The sequence below is a fragment of the Platalea leucorodia genome (assembly GCF_965183815.1).
Source record: "Platalea leucorodia genome assembly, chromosome: 9".
NCBI lineage: Eukaryota > Metazoa > Chordata > Aves > Pelecaniformes > Threskiornithidae > Platalea > Platalea leucorodia.
This window is the reverse complement of record NC_138831.1, coordinates 39,526,025-39,539,987: the sequence shown is the minus strand read 5'-3', so window position 1 is coordinate 39,539,987 and position 13,963 is coordinate 39,526,025. Positions and strand designations below refer to the sequence as shown.

The window sequence follows — 13,963 nt, the reverse complement described above, 5'->3', positions numbered from 1 at the left end:
GCAGGAAAAAAGAAAAAATTATGTTTGAGAGCCTCAGAGCCTTTTCTAATTCCTTTCTGGAAGGTGGCAAAATACTCAAGATTCTTTCCTTTTTGTCCCTTCTCTTGTGTGCATCTTCTTTCACCTGAAAGCTTTTGAGTCATTTAAGAGATTTCCACACTTAAAGAAACAATCAGGTTCAGGACAGATTCCAAGGGTTCTACGTTAACTGGTCAAAATAGAACTGAAAAAAACAATTCATGCACTTCTTCAATAATTCAGAATCTTTCTTCCGTACAGTAACTTATAAATGAATTTGTCTGCAAATATTTCAATAGCATGTTTTGTAGCATTTATTTACTATATAGAAGTTATTTCCAGATGACTTGTGTTATTTGGCTCAAACATTGTATTGCCTGCTCTGTTAATAGCAAGCTGAAAAATTGGCTGTTTGAGGATCAGCTAAGGATCAAAGACAGAACTTTAGCTTTGAACAGAAACACAACGTTGTAGAAGATGCAATATTAAATATCTTTGCCTTATTCTGATTTAGGGGTCAGAGTGGGAAGTGTATATCGATACCTGTATTATCACTGATTCTGTATGAAACAGGCTCTCGGCATGAAATACTGAGCTACATAAAAGATAGATTTCAGAAGATGAACACAAACTGGCAAGGGAACTGTCCCGGTGTCAGCTGGGATAGACTTAACTTATCTGGGGAGTGAGCGAGTGGCTGTGTGGTGCTTAGTTGCCGGCTGGGGTTAAACCACGACAGGAACAATCAGCCATTTTAGTTTAAGTGAGTAAAATAAAATCAAATCATTAAGTTATTTTTTAATTTATTACAGTATAATTAGCACATAAACAATGAGTTGTTGTTACTGAGCACTGAACATCTAAAAAGAAAAAATAATCCATCAACTAATCAATCAAGTCAGTCATGCACATTTCCCCATAATGCAGATGAATGCACCGCCTATAAAAAGACAGGAGGACAAATATGGAGAATTCTGAATAAAACTTGATTTTTTTTTTATGTACTCAAAATCCCACTTCTAGTTCAAATGAAAATTTAGGAGTAGCGTAACAAAAAAAAATATAGAAAGCATATTTAAATAATTTTCAGTTCTTTCCAGTAGAACCAAAGCCACCTTCGCCACGTTCTGTATCATCTAGAGCCTGAAAGACATCAATTATGATAAGTTGGCTTAGAGTCTTAACTTGCCTTTTGTTTCTATACAACGGATATTGTCTATCATAAAGAAAGGCACATTTACTTGTAACAATAGCTATAACTGAGAAACTAAACCAAAAAATTGAGACATTTTAGAATACCTTTTGTACAAGTTTAAACAAATCCCACATTGTGAGACAACTGTCTCTAGTATACACTGAAGTGTTTCTCAAGTACCTGTTAACTCTGAAAACTACCAAAAAAAAAAAATCCACGTAAATGCATGCAAAGCATCAAGATTTTTATTCAGGTAGCAATGCTACTATGCAGTTTTAACATTGAAAGTAGTTTTAAAGCTAAGTATTTATCTATACCGTAAAATTCAGCTTATAAACAACTATCTCAAACAATTAATTATTGAAAATAGCAGAAATATTTTCTTTTGGCAACTTACTTGAACTTCTTCTAGCTCAGGATAGTAAATGCGCTCACAGATGAGCTGGGCAATTCTATCCCCTTTTTTAACTGCAATGAAGTTAAAATATTATTAGTTCCTTCAAAAAAGGTGAATAATCAATACAAAGTTTAGACAATCCCCTTTCAAGAGTATCAGAATGTACTAAAGTGTAAACACTTATTTGAAACTTAGTTAAGCAGATGTTAATAGTCCCAGAAAAATACAGGCTAAGACAAACTTGTCCTTGGTCCTTTTAAGGTGAAGTTTCAGCAGCAGTACCAGCTCAAAGCATCCCCCTCACGCCTGCTGCCATACTGCGGCATCTTAAGTGTCGTTATACTTAGGGACATGGTTTAGTGGTGGACTTGGCAGCGTTAGGTTTATGGCTGGACTCGATGATCTTAAGGGACTTTTCCAACCTAAATGATTCTATGATTATGCATAAATATCGCAGAGATTCAGAGACAGCCGTATGTATAATGTAGCTCCTTTTGTGAACTAGACCCAGGAACTGATTTCAGAGGGAGGGGGGAGGAACCTAAACTGATAAAAGGAAATAAAAATTTCCGATTAGTACCCATCTGGTTCGCAGAACTTCTGTAAGAAGCTTGTGCTGTGAAGTTGCAGAAAAGGCTGCAAAAACACTGACAACATTGTAACTGGGCCCTGAGGCTTAAAACTGACTGTAACGGAGAGACAGCATGATTAAGGGAAAATCATATCTTTATTACTCATGTTTCCCAGGATCCTGGAGAAGTTTTTATCTCAAATAATGCTCAGCTAAATATTTTTTTCTGCAGAGCAAGACAGAAACTTAATACAAAGTTGTGCTTCAGTACAGCTCATGGATCTAACACTTAGCTAAGCAGGGTTTTTTTGTTTTGGTTTGGTTTTGTGGTGGTGGTGTGGTTTTGTTGTTTTTTGTTTTGTTTTGGATTTTTTTGCATGCTGCCTAATTTGCTAGGAGTGGAATCTTTTCATGTTTCCTTGAGAGGACATTGTTAAGTTTCCATGTTTTTGGTAATTGTAAGAAGAAAAATGTTCTCAGCTAATTCTAGCTCTTCATGGACTTTCAAAGAAAAATTATTTTCTCATTTCTAGTCAGGTGGCTGAAAACAGGCCCTGCCAAGCTTAACACTTACCTTCAAAATTCTCCTTGCCAAAGTTGAAGAGTACCACACCAACATTTCCCCTGTAATCCTCATCAATAACACCAGCTGTCATAAGAAAGAATTAAGAGGGATACCCAGTTAATAAATGTTGTCAGTATATTAGATAAGTAGGTTAGATAAGGTTTAGATTAGTAGATGATTGCAGTATCTTATATTGACATCCTTTATACTACTCATGCACAATTAAACAATATATGAGAATACTGAAATATCTAAAAATGCTAATCAAGCTTGCAAAAAGAACTGAAAAACACCATCACATATCAAGAAGTGTTTTACCACTGTACTACTAATTTTAGTTGTAATACCCCATCTGAAATCAAGACAGCTGTACCAAATACAGGCTCCATTTGTTCTGCTAACTTCACCTCTTTGAGTGTCAAGCAGAAATCTGTTCTTAACTCTTTTTGAGAGCTATGGATTAGCACAGATCCAAATCCCGTATCTCAGGCAGGGTAACAGAACTAAAGCTTTAAGGAACTGATTGTCATTCAGCTACATTCAAGTGTAAATACTGTAAAACAAGCTGGCTGTTATATTTTATATAACCGTATTAACTACATAGTTCAGGAGATTATCTACCAATACACATTAAAATAATCGTATTCTACTTCTTTGGGGTTTTTCTCTTGGATATAGAAGGCATATTTCCAGTAGAAAAACTGGAGTTTGGGCTTCCCTGTGGACCAAAGTATGTATTTTGAAGTCTACTTGCAGAAATAATTAAAATACTAAAATTAGATGTAATTCCAAGACATTCCCAGACTCATACATAAAAAGTACTACCTTTGGAGATTATAAACACCAGAGGTAATCGTAGTATGACTATACCTTGAAGTTTTAATGTTGAACTACAACATACACACTTAAGAATAGAAAACTGAGGGCTTTTTCCTTAGTTTATCCAGCTGTGTGTGAAAATATTGTAGTACATATAGTCCATAGTTACTGTACAATCTCTGCACTAGTTCTAGTGTGAAAAAGGTATTTATACAGCTCTCTTTCCCTTGTAATGTTATGGGTTAAACCAATCACATTTCTGAACAGCTTCTGAACCAGCTGAAGGTGCTAGTAACACTGGAAGTATCCCCCGAGTTCTGAAAACTCAGAAAAACATGCAGTTCTCAAGCTGACTCACTGGTATTTAACTGCATGCAATTGCTTAAAGGGACCCTAATTACAGAGCACGGTCAAAAGTAACAGTGAACAAAACATAGGGGTTGCTGTGCATGAATGTTTTCCAGAATCAAAAAAATTATTTAAAAAATTCTTGAATGTGGCATTCAGTTCAGTCAATTCAGAGAGCTTGATGTACCTAAGCTACGTGCACAGGTCCTGTACTGTTTATTTGGTTTAGGTTAGACCAGCTTTCAGAACATCAACTACGCATCAGTTAAACTGAGAATTCCAGTACACCACTTACATTGGTGATCACAGAGCTTTCTTGCACAATTGCTACCACAGTTCAATGTTGCAATTCAATACTTAAAATATTAAAAATCAAATCCTATACACACATCAAGTGTATAAGCAAAAAAGGCTGAACTAGAACACAATAATATGAAAATTTTGCCTTCTAACTTCTAGCAAAGTACTATTTCTTCCTCCTTTTTAAAACACCCGATAATCTAGAGCCCTGACATAACTGCTAAAGCAGGGGTGACACAAAGCGTTAGCTAAAGAGTGCTATGCAAATACTTTGTTTTATATAATACTGGACACTGAGTCCTTGCTACGTAGATGCATTACAAAGAGACATTCAACAAACTTGTAATGGCAGCACAAATAATTTCAAGCATCACTCAAGTTCTGCAGTCTGTTGCCCATTAATTTGGTGTATTTGTTCACATAAGTCAATCAGTTGCAGAGCTGAAAGCCAGAATTCGTATTTGGCACATAAAATGATGTACATATGCACATAAATGCATATAAAAAGATCATTAGCTCTTCAGATAAATTCTTAATTTGACAAACCATTCTCAAGTGTTTCTGTATAGCTAAGACGACGTTTTTCTAGACCATATGCTGGGATAGATATTGCTATGCATTAGAGATTGATAATGGAATTTGCTTATTTAACATAACGAGGGCTAGTTTTATTTCTGTTATAATACCGCATTCTGCTCTGATATAACACAATACTCAACACTGATTACTACAGATCACTAATTCTATGTAAATGGAGATTATGCTTTTATAAGTACAAAATGTACCAATTAAAATAGTATGGTTAGATTTATACATGCAAGAAACTCTTGCATGTCACATTTTTGCTGGAATTATCTGAAGAAAATTTATAGAACAGAACAACTGGGGCTACTTCAAGTCATTCTAAATTAACTTTTCGGCCTTCGTATCTCTGACAGAAAGCAAGTTTACTTCTACATAATGACAAAAATTTTACTTGATGTATTAGTTAGTGCTTAACTGCTAATGAAGCTTTTTGATCTACCAGATGGTTCTGCTATTTTCTGGGAGAGAAAAAAAAAACACCACAGTATCTAAAACTTAGTTTGTATTGGTGTGACTGGAGCTTAGTGGCACGTTAGTACTTCTACTGTTTTTTAAACCTCAAACCTTCCCCCGCCTGAAAAGGAGTATTATAATGGATCTATACCGACTTACAAGGAATCTAGTCAGATGGCTTCCCTGACGTTTAAACAATGGCATTAGCACAATCTCAGCTTTATGTATAGACACTGAAATTTATTTTACAAGTATTTGTTGAAAAGGCTGTCATCTAAACAGGTACTTCTATGAACAGACACCAAATTCTTTTGACCACCTGTTTGACTACTGCTAGAGACCGGCTTTCTAGGATTTGAAAACTGTCTGACAACTAAAGATGGCAAAGACTGATGAATATTTCTGTAGCTGAACTGAAGTCAGCAACACTGAAAACTTTAATCACTTGTATTATTCACTAGAGGGGAAAAAACCCCCTCTCACTAAAACACTGTAATCTTCTAAGCTGAGCTATAAACACCTTGTAATGGTTCTACAGATTGTATCAGATGTATTTTCTAGCAGGCAAGAATTGTACTTCCTTCACACTTCCAAGGATGAAAGCTTTCCAGAGGATGCAGAGAGGAAGAGCAGGCTTCGTCCTTAAACGCATACCCGATACAAACAGAACTTGCAATTAGAGTTGAAGTTATGTATTAAGAAAATAACATTTAAAAATATGTTTTGTGGCCAGAACAATTAGTCTAATGCTGTGTTGAGTGACTGAAACACTGTCAAAACCAAGGTAATTTCAAATTCCATTAAAGACACAGCAGGGTAAAGATTTTGTGAAATGAATTCCCTACCAATCATTTTCTCTTCAAATGTATTCTACCTCTACTGACATAGTCTTACTGAGTTTAACCGCTGTGTGGATTTTGAGTTCAAACTACACTATTTGTATCAAAGAATATATGATCCTTGGAAGATACAGCAAAATATGATCCAGGAAGACCTGATCAGTTTTCCTTCTGTATGGGGTCACAAACTCATTCTATGTAACTGGGCGTACTGGCAAAACACGTTAACATCCTTGGCATTCTGTTATTCTGGAACAGCAAGTTGCAGTAATTATATACATTGCTGAGCACTAAGGCACTTTTCTAAATTATGTGTATTGGGTGGAAATCATTTAAGTGATTTTTGGAAAAATCATGCATTGGAATTGGCAGTCTGACATTCTGTCTTACTCTGTCAGAAGTTTGGCATGTCACTTGTTGGGAAAGCATCCACACATAGCATATGTGAATTCTGAACATATTCATGCATGATCCCAATTTTTCTCCCTGACCCTTAGGACTTCTGGCAATGTATTTTTACTTAAATGGATAATGCCCTTGTTGTGACAAAAGTACTTCTGCAGGACAAGTTGGTTGGTTGGTTGGGTTTTTTTGTTTGTTTGTTTTTTTCGGTTTTGTTTTGTTTTTTTTTTCTTTTTAATAAGAAGTCCTCTACTGACTGTCAGTAATTGTTTTTACTCATGGTTTGTCAACTGTCAGCTTTTTTAAAATTTGAACATAGGTCATCCTGCTAAGCACTTCTGGTTGCCTTCTGGTATTTCCTAGTTTAACTTTCAGATTGAAAAGACTGTTACTGAGCACATGTATTTTTTCATAAACAAAAAAATTTTTTCAGCAGTGTCGCTTTAAAGAACCACACTATAATAGACCATGTATACTACAGAGAGTCATAGGGGCGTAGAGAATCTTTGATTCCCATCTTAGTGCTCTTTTATGTGTTACCCAGCAACACTTACAAAACCTTAGTGTAACAAGACATGCAAGAATCAATTCTTATTTAAGACAAAGCTGGCACAGATGCTCCCCTTTAACCTCTGATATCAGAACTGTATCACAGGCACAGTCAGACTTTGATATGCCATAAAGCAGAGAGAATAAAGTAGTTCTGCAGCAGCTCTAAATTATACTGGGAATTGCTTTGCTTTTTGGCTGGCTTGGCATCAGAAAGAGACGGATGCCTAGAGTCACCCTTCCTCACGTCTAGAGCCAAGCCTATAAGCAAGTAAAGGCTGAGTACCAGTCTTCTAAGTACTCCCTTTTGTTTAACACTGGGGGGGGCGGAACCAAACAACAAACCAACAAAAAAAAAAAAAAAAACCCTAAAAACCTAGCAAAGAGGAAGAGGCCTCATCTTTTCAGCATGCTTTTCTTGTCAACTTCCATTATGACTCAAATTATCACGTGCTTGCAAAAAACGTGCTCTGCCACTCAGCACTTTTGAAGGTATCCATTAGATGCATCTTCTTTATGTCATTACATCAGAAATGTAGTTTTTGATTCTTTTACTACAATCTGTTGCCAGAAAAACCAATTCCTTAGGGTTTTAGGAGGCAGAAAACATTTTAGTTAACTTAGAACTGTATTCTTGTACAATTAGAACAACGTAATACGCATTTAGTGCTAGTTAAATTGCTGTGGTTACATCTGTGCTCAGAATAACTCCACAGCAATCCTGGTGGTGAGAACTTCTGTGCAATGTAGATGCCATTTTATAATACAACACTTAGAGAATCTGCCTGTGTTCTGATCGGCCCTGCTGCAAAACAGGAATTGAACTTTCAGCATCACTTACTTCATGTTGCAGTTACAGGGATATGGCAAAAGGACAGTGATGCTTTCATGAAGGCTTCTGATTCTAGATATGCCTATAATAATTGTTTTTTAAGAGGTATCTGTGAATTTCTAATCAAGATTAAAGAAAAGCTCAAAATATTTTAAACCACCACCCTGTTGTTCAAAACAAATCTGTTGCTAGTACTGAACGAAAAAAAACCCAAACAGTAGACTTCTAGAAAGTGGGATTTTAGTTTTATTTCTGTTTCAAAAGACTTTCAATTTTTAAGTCAATTAATGTACAAAGTTACGAGTTTAAATTTCATTTGCTTTACATAATTCATTACATTTTGATCAGTAAGAGTAAACTAAAGCTCTTTTCATCCTAATAGTCAATTCTACCCACAGTAATAGTGTATTCCAGTGCTTTCTATCATTCCTTTTGAATACCATTACTATATATTCTCTGTGTAAAAGAATATCTGTATGTTTTTGATTTAATTCATTCACATCTTACACTAGACTGAAAAGAATCACACATAGATGTTTAGTCAAAATGGAGAAAGCGGAATATAAAAAGTCATCTTTAAAGCCTAAACCAAAAAATAACTTCTATGCCAGGCATTGCCTACAAAAGTATGATACGGTTATTATTTCAAAAAATCAGTAATATTTTTATAATTCATCAGGTTTTAAAATAATTATGATGCAGTGGCTCTCTGAGGTATTACCCAGTTATCTCATTTTGCCAGACTACAAGTGAAGCTAGCATTATTTATTTACACATATTAAATGTGAAATTAAGGCACTTCTGCAATCAAGATTTACAAAGTCTTAGTAAAAACAAAAATCTTACCACCAACATCTATGAAGTGCTTTGCAGCTAAACCAGAACGCGGTGCTAGAAAACAAGAATTTTTTTGTAAGTATAATAATTTATTTCTCTTAAAACTCTTACACAATATTTATAGGTTAGACTGCGTTTGCACAGTCGTGGCAGCAAGAACTGTTTCCACAGTCTTTCTAAAATAAACACGATTTTACAGGAACTATTGTAAGTGTTAATGTACATATTAAACAAAATAACAGCTGCTACAGGCTACAATAAAATCACAATCTTTAAGTGATACAAGAATATCTTTGTTTAGTCCACCAATTGCAGAGTAGGTTTCTGCAAGGAGGGCAGCTGGAGCAGACAACTATCTAATCCTGGTTTATTTTTGGTGGCTACCACTGGTTTGGAATAATCTCAAAAGACTATTAGGTCAATCCATTCAAGTTACAATGGAAAACAATATTCGGCAAGCAATTTACTAAGATATATTACACACAGATAAATTAAATGGTGTGCAGGTTTTGTTTGTTTGGTTTTTGTCGGTTTTTTGTTTGTTTGTTTGTTTTTTTACTTACCTTAGCCTACTTTGATGAGGTGCTAAAATGTTACTCTCTTCAAAATTTTCTTTGTCTGGGATAAGAGAAATGCACACGCATTCTCCTTTTAGATGAAAGGACACAGCAAACTCTGATCACACTCTTCCACTGGAGTGGCTACTGCTTTTTTTACTTTAAGAATTTATACATAATTCAGAAAAAGAATGCACAAAATATAACAAAATATCTTGAACAGGTTCTCTTAAGTATTCTGTCACAAAAAATAGTCAAATTCTACTGCACTAGTACTCTTACTGCAGGGTTAACTTCTAAACATCCAGGGGTGTATTTCTGTATGTCCATGACCTATTGGTCTTTGTGACTCAAATTCTGAAACTACAGAGAAATAATGAATTATTACATAGCCTATGAAGTTGTATGTAGATTACGAAAATTTTTGCTAATCATCTTTTTGTCATTTGACATACACCAAACCTCAAATGTATTTGACAAGAAACATCTATTACAAAGGCTTAATAAATCACACAGCCATGTGACACCTCTTTTTTGTGTAGACTAATTCCGAAAGCTTTAGTTAGAATCTAAACGTGAAGATGGTGTCAAACCTGTTCTACAATGACTCCGCAGCCTTTCTATAGCCTGTTTACTTACCTACTCGACCATAGCATCCAGAAGGAAGGGCAATTTGAATGTCTGTTTTCACTACAGCCTTTTCCATGGGTGGTATCACACAGTCATAGGCACTATGTTAAAGAAAGAAACACTAGTTTATATAGAATATTTTGAAAACTTTCTTCTCTGCAACTTAAGGTACAAAATTACCTAGAATTATTCTTGCTGGGAACTTATACCATGGAATTTATACGAGAAATAATTTACAGATTGCAAAATCTGATGCAGATCCTAAAACATAAAATATTCCCATTTTGATGGCGCTAGCTTAAGATTTCAGTAGTGTCATTTGAACAGCATAGTCTTAAGATTGCTAGTTTTAAATGTTTTTTAGCTGGTAAGATAGACAAAAAAAAATCCAAGTTTAACTTTAAGTTAACCATTAGGTGAATGGGGTTGTGCAATTTTTGTGCAAAAGCAGAAACTTTAAGGATAACACAGTCTTCTGATTAAGCTTTCTACAGCAGATGAACTAGTTGTAATCAAAAATAATAATCTATTAAGTTAAATTTTAGGCAATAATTTTTTTTGTTTTTTTGTTTTTTTGTTTTTTCACCTGAGCAGGTCAGAAGTTCACAATTCACATGATTCTGTTGGGAATTGCAGACTAAAGAGATTTTAGGAACTTTCTGAAGCTACCCAACTGGAGGCTTAATGAAAGGCAGCAGTGACAATACCACAGTGGGACTGTTGTACTTTTTTAAGGCAAGCATATCTTGGCCTTAATGAAGAACTGATTTTTAAAGACTGGGAAGCACTGAAAGGTTTTTTATGAAACAGACTTTTTCCAGGTGTACAGTGCAGCACTGGAACAAGAACAAAACCAAACCTGGTAACACAAAAGGAATAAAAAAGAAAAGTGTCATGTGTGGTGAAGCAAAGTTTCAGGAAGGGAGTCAGGTGAAAGAAGAAAAAGACAGGCTGATTATTCTAAGTAATACTAAAAAAGGGAAGCTAGAGGAAGTGGAGTTCAGATATAACTAGTGATTGTATTTGAATCACAGAAGGACTATGCAAACAACCACAAGCCTAGCTGCAGATATTCCTGAACATAGAGAAAACCTTTGAACAATGGTTATTATCAGTTCAGGCAAACCAAAACCTGTCTGTACAGCAACACACATGGTTTCTGGCTAGGAGCATTATCAAACTGCCACAACTTCCTTTAGCGGGCAGCACCCATCAGCCAAGACGAAAGCAGAAAAGCATAAGCACTGGCAGAGAAGGGCCCACATGCACTATCATTTCTTTTTTTGTTTCATGAGGAAGGCACCCAGTCAATGCTGGCACCACCAGCAACTCAGGCTGATGTGTCAAGCCTGACTTTTGGCCAACGGCTGCATTGCTACCTAAAGAAATTGGTGCTAGAGCGTGACTGGACCACAGATCTCTGGAAATGAAGGGAGGGGGATGGAGGAGCAAGGGAGCTAACGAACAGGCCAGCTCTAGCCTCCTCTTCTGCAGGGCCGGCGAGCCTCTCCGGGGGGCTCTGCTCAGCAAGGGGACCTGCCTCATGAGGGCCCTCGCCGCGCCACAGCCCCGAGCTAAGGGGCTCACCGTGCGGGGCGGCGGCGTCTCTCCCGCCCGGGACCGGGCCGTGGCGTGGGCCCCTCCCCGGGGTGGGGTACCCTCACCTGTATAGATCGTAGCCCGCCGCGCGAGGAGAGCCCCTGGAGGGGGCGAAGGCGTTCTCGGAGAGCTTAGTGAAGCGGAGTCGTGCGGTGGGGTCCCCGGGCACCGAGCCCTTCTGCCTCTTGCTGGGGGATGGCTGCAGAACGGTCTCGGAGGAGGGCATCGCTGAGCGGGGACGGGAAGGCGAGAGAGACACGCTGTGAGGGGAGAGGGAAAAGCCCGCGAAAACCGGCCCGGCCCACTGCGGCGGAAACAGAGGGGGAAACCGCTCCCTCCCCAGCCGCTCTCCGCGCGGAGCACCTCGCCACCCCTCCCCGGTGAGAATGGCCTGGCCCGGCTCCTCCTCAGCGCCCGACATCCCGGCCCCTCAGCGAGGGGTCCCTGGCGGTGCTGGTTCCCGCCTCCGGCGGCGGGCGGGACTCGCCGATCGCGGCGCCCCGTGGCCCCTCGTGGTCGCGGCTGGGCGGCCCCCGAGGGATAGGGCCGGCGGCAGAGGCGGGCCGCAGGGCGGCCGGGCGGTGTGTACTCCCTCCGGTCCCCCCGCCGCCCCCTTACTGCGCCCGCGGGGGTGCAGGAGCCGCCTGAGCCACCAGGCCAGCATAACGCCGTCGCCGTGTAGGGAGCGTGCCGCCGGCCCGCCGCCCGGCGCTCCCTCCCGCTCTCCGGCGGGAACAGGCTCGTGGGGCGCAGGCGGGGGGCGGCGGCGCCCCCTTCTCCCCCTGCCCGGCTCTACCTGCCATGCGGCGCGGCGCCGCCCCTCCGCCGGCTGCCCGGCGCCGCGGGCCTCCGCGGGACGCGGCGGTGGCGGTGCCGCCGAGCGGCGGCCGGACCCCGCGGGGTGCGCAGCGTTGCCGGGGGACACGATTGCGGCTGCACGGCCGGCGGCGGGCGGGGCCGGGGCCCACCGTGAGGGGCGCGGGCCCTGTCACCGGGCCGCGCCGGGGAGCTGGGGCAGCGGCGCCGAGGCGCCTGGCAGCGGCGGCCTGGGCTGCTGCAGCTCCCGCGGGGGGGCCGCGGCGCCGCCCCGTGCCCAAGTCGCGCTGGAGGCAACACGCGTGGCGTACCGGCAGTCCCGCCTTGCGTCCTCCTGCAAATAACCTGTGTCCGCCTTCAGAAATTGTCAGGCGATGACAGAAGCTTTTACCTTATGAAAGGAAAACAACTGCTTCCCCTCCTTGTCGAGGCTGTAGATGGGAAGACATATCAATGCTCCACCTCTCTTGTTATCTCTCAGTCAGGGCAGAATACTTACATGATTTCACTATCTTTGATTTTGATATTCACTGGCCTCTTTTGCCAGCCTGTCTATGAAAGACTTCCCTAAATTCCCCCATAGTTACAGAATCACAGAATGGTTGGGGTTGGAAGGGGCTTCTGGAGGTCATCTAGTCCAATCCCCCTGCTAAGGCAGGTTCACCTCAAGCAGGTTGCACAGGATCGTGTCCAGGTGGGTTCTGAATATCTCTGGAGAAGGAGACTCTCGGCCTCTCTGGGCAGCCTGTTCCAGTGCTCTGTCACCCTCAAAGACGTTTTTCCTCATATTCAGATGGAACTTCCTGCGTTTCAGTTTGTGCCCAGTGCCCCTTATGCTGTTGCTGGGCACCACTGAAAGGAGTCTGGGCCCATGCTCGTGACACCCATCCTTAAGATATTTGTAAGCGTCAGTAAGATCCCCTCTCAGTCTCCTCCAGGCTAAACAGACCCAGCTTTCTCAGCCTTTCCTCATAAGAGAGATGCTCCAGTCCCCTAGTCATCTACGTAGCCCCCCTGCACTCTCTCCAGTAGTTCCTTGTCTTTCTTGAACTGGGGAGCCCAGAACTGGACACAGTACTCCAGATGTGGCCTCACCAGGGCAGAGTAGAGGGGGAGGATAACCTCCCTTGACCTGCTGGCCACACTCTTCCTAATGCACCCCAGGATACCGTTGGCCTTCTTGGCTGCAAGGGCACATTGCTGGCTCATGGTTAACTTCTTGTCCACTAGGACTCCCAGGTCCTTCTCCGCAGAGCTGCCTTCCAGCAGGTCAGCCCCTAACCTGTACTGGTGCATGGGGTTATTTCTCACTAGGTGCAGGACCCTGCATTTGCCTTTGTTGAACTTCATTAGGTTCCTCTCCACCCAACTCTCCAGCCTGTCCAGGTCTCGCTGAATGGCAGCACAGCCTTCTGGTGTATCAGGCACTCCTCCCAGTTTTGTATCATCAGCAAACTTGCTGAGTATACTCTGTCCCTTCATCCAGGTCACTGATGAATAAGTTGAACAAGACTGGACCCTGTACTGACTCCTGGGGAACACTGCTAGCTACAGGCCTCCAACTAGACTCTGCACCAGGGATCACAAGCCTCTGAGCTCTGCCATTCAGCCAGTTGCCAATCCATCTCACCGTCCACTCATCTAACCCATG

General features: G+C 40.9%; 1 protein-coding gene across 2 annotated transcripts; it reads right to left on the bottom strand.

Annotated features, from left to right (window-relative positions):
• Nucleotides 1-868: 868 nt before the first annotated feature.
• DUT (deoxyuridine triphosphatase) lies at nt 869-12,376 on the bottom strand. Of its 2 annotated transcripts, none has more exons than XM_082322375.1 (7): nt 12,293-12,376; nt 11,562-11,724; nt 9,907-9,998; nt 8,720-8,764; nt 2,756-2,830; nt 1,611-1,681; nt 869-1,161 (listed from the first exon to the last, which is right to left on the bottom strand). In XM_082322375.1, the coding sequence occupies exons 1-7, from the start codon at nt 12,297-12,299 to the stop codon at nt 1,105-1,107; spliced, it is 510 nt and encodes a 169-aa protein (XP_082178501.1). In that variant the 5' UTR covers nt 12,300-12,376; the 3' UTR covers nt 869-1,104. The 2 variants fall into 2 exon arrangements, with proteins under 2 accessions (XP_082178501.1, XP_082178500.1); XM_082322374.1 differs by lacking the exon at nt 12,293-12,376 and adding an exon at nt 12,115-12,161.
• Nucleotides 12,377-13,963: the final 1,587 nt, after the last annotated feature.

What these genes read in the sequence shown, in the direction of transcription:
- DUT (XM_082322374.1), bottom strand. Translation starts at nt 12,160, where the DNA reads ATGCTGGCCTGGTGGCTCAGGCGGCTCCTGCACCCCCGCGGGCGCA. An exon ending in TGGATGCTATGGTCGAGTAG is followed by an intron (nt 8,765 to 9,906) that starts GTAAGTAAACAG and finishes CTTGTTTTCTAG; the next exon opens with CACCGCGTTCTGGTTTAGCT. An exon ending in GCACTTCATAGATGTTGGTG is followed by an intron (nt 2,831 to 8,719) that starts GTAAGATTTTTG and finishes TTCTTATGACAG; the next exon opens with CTGGTGTTATTGATGAGGAT.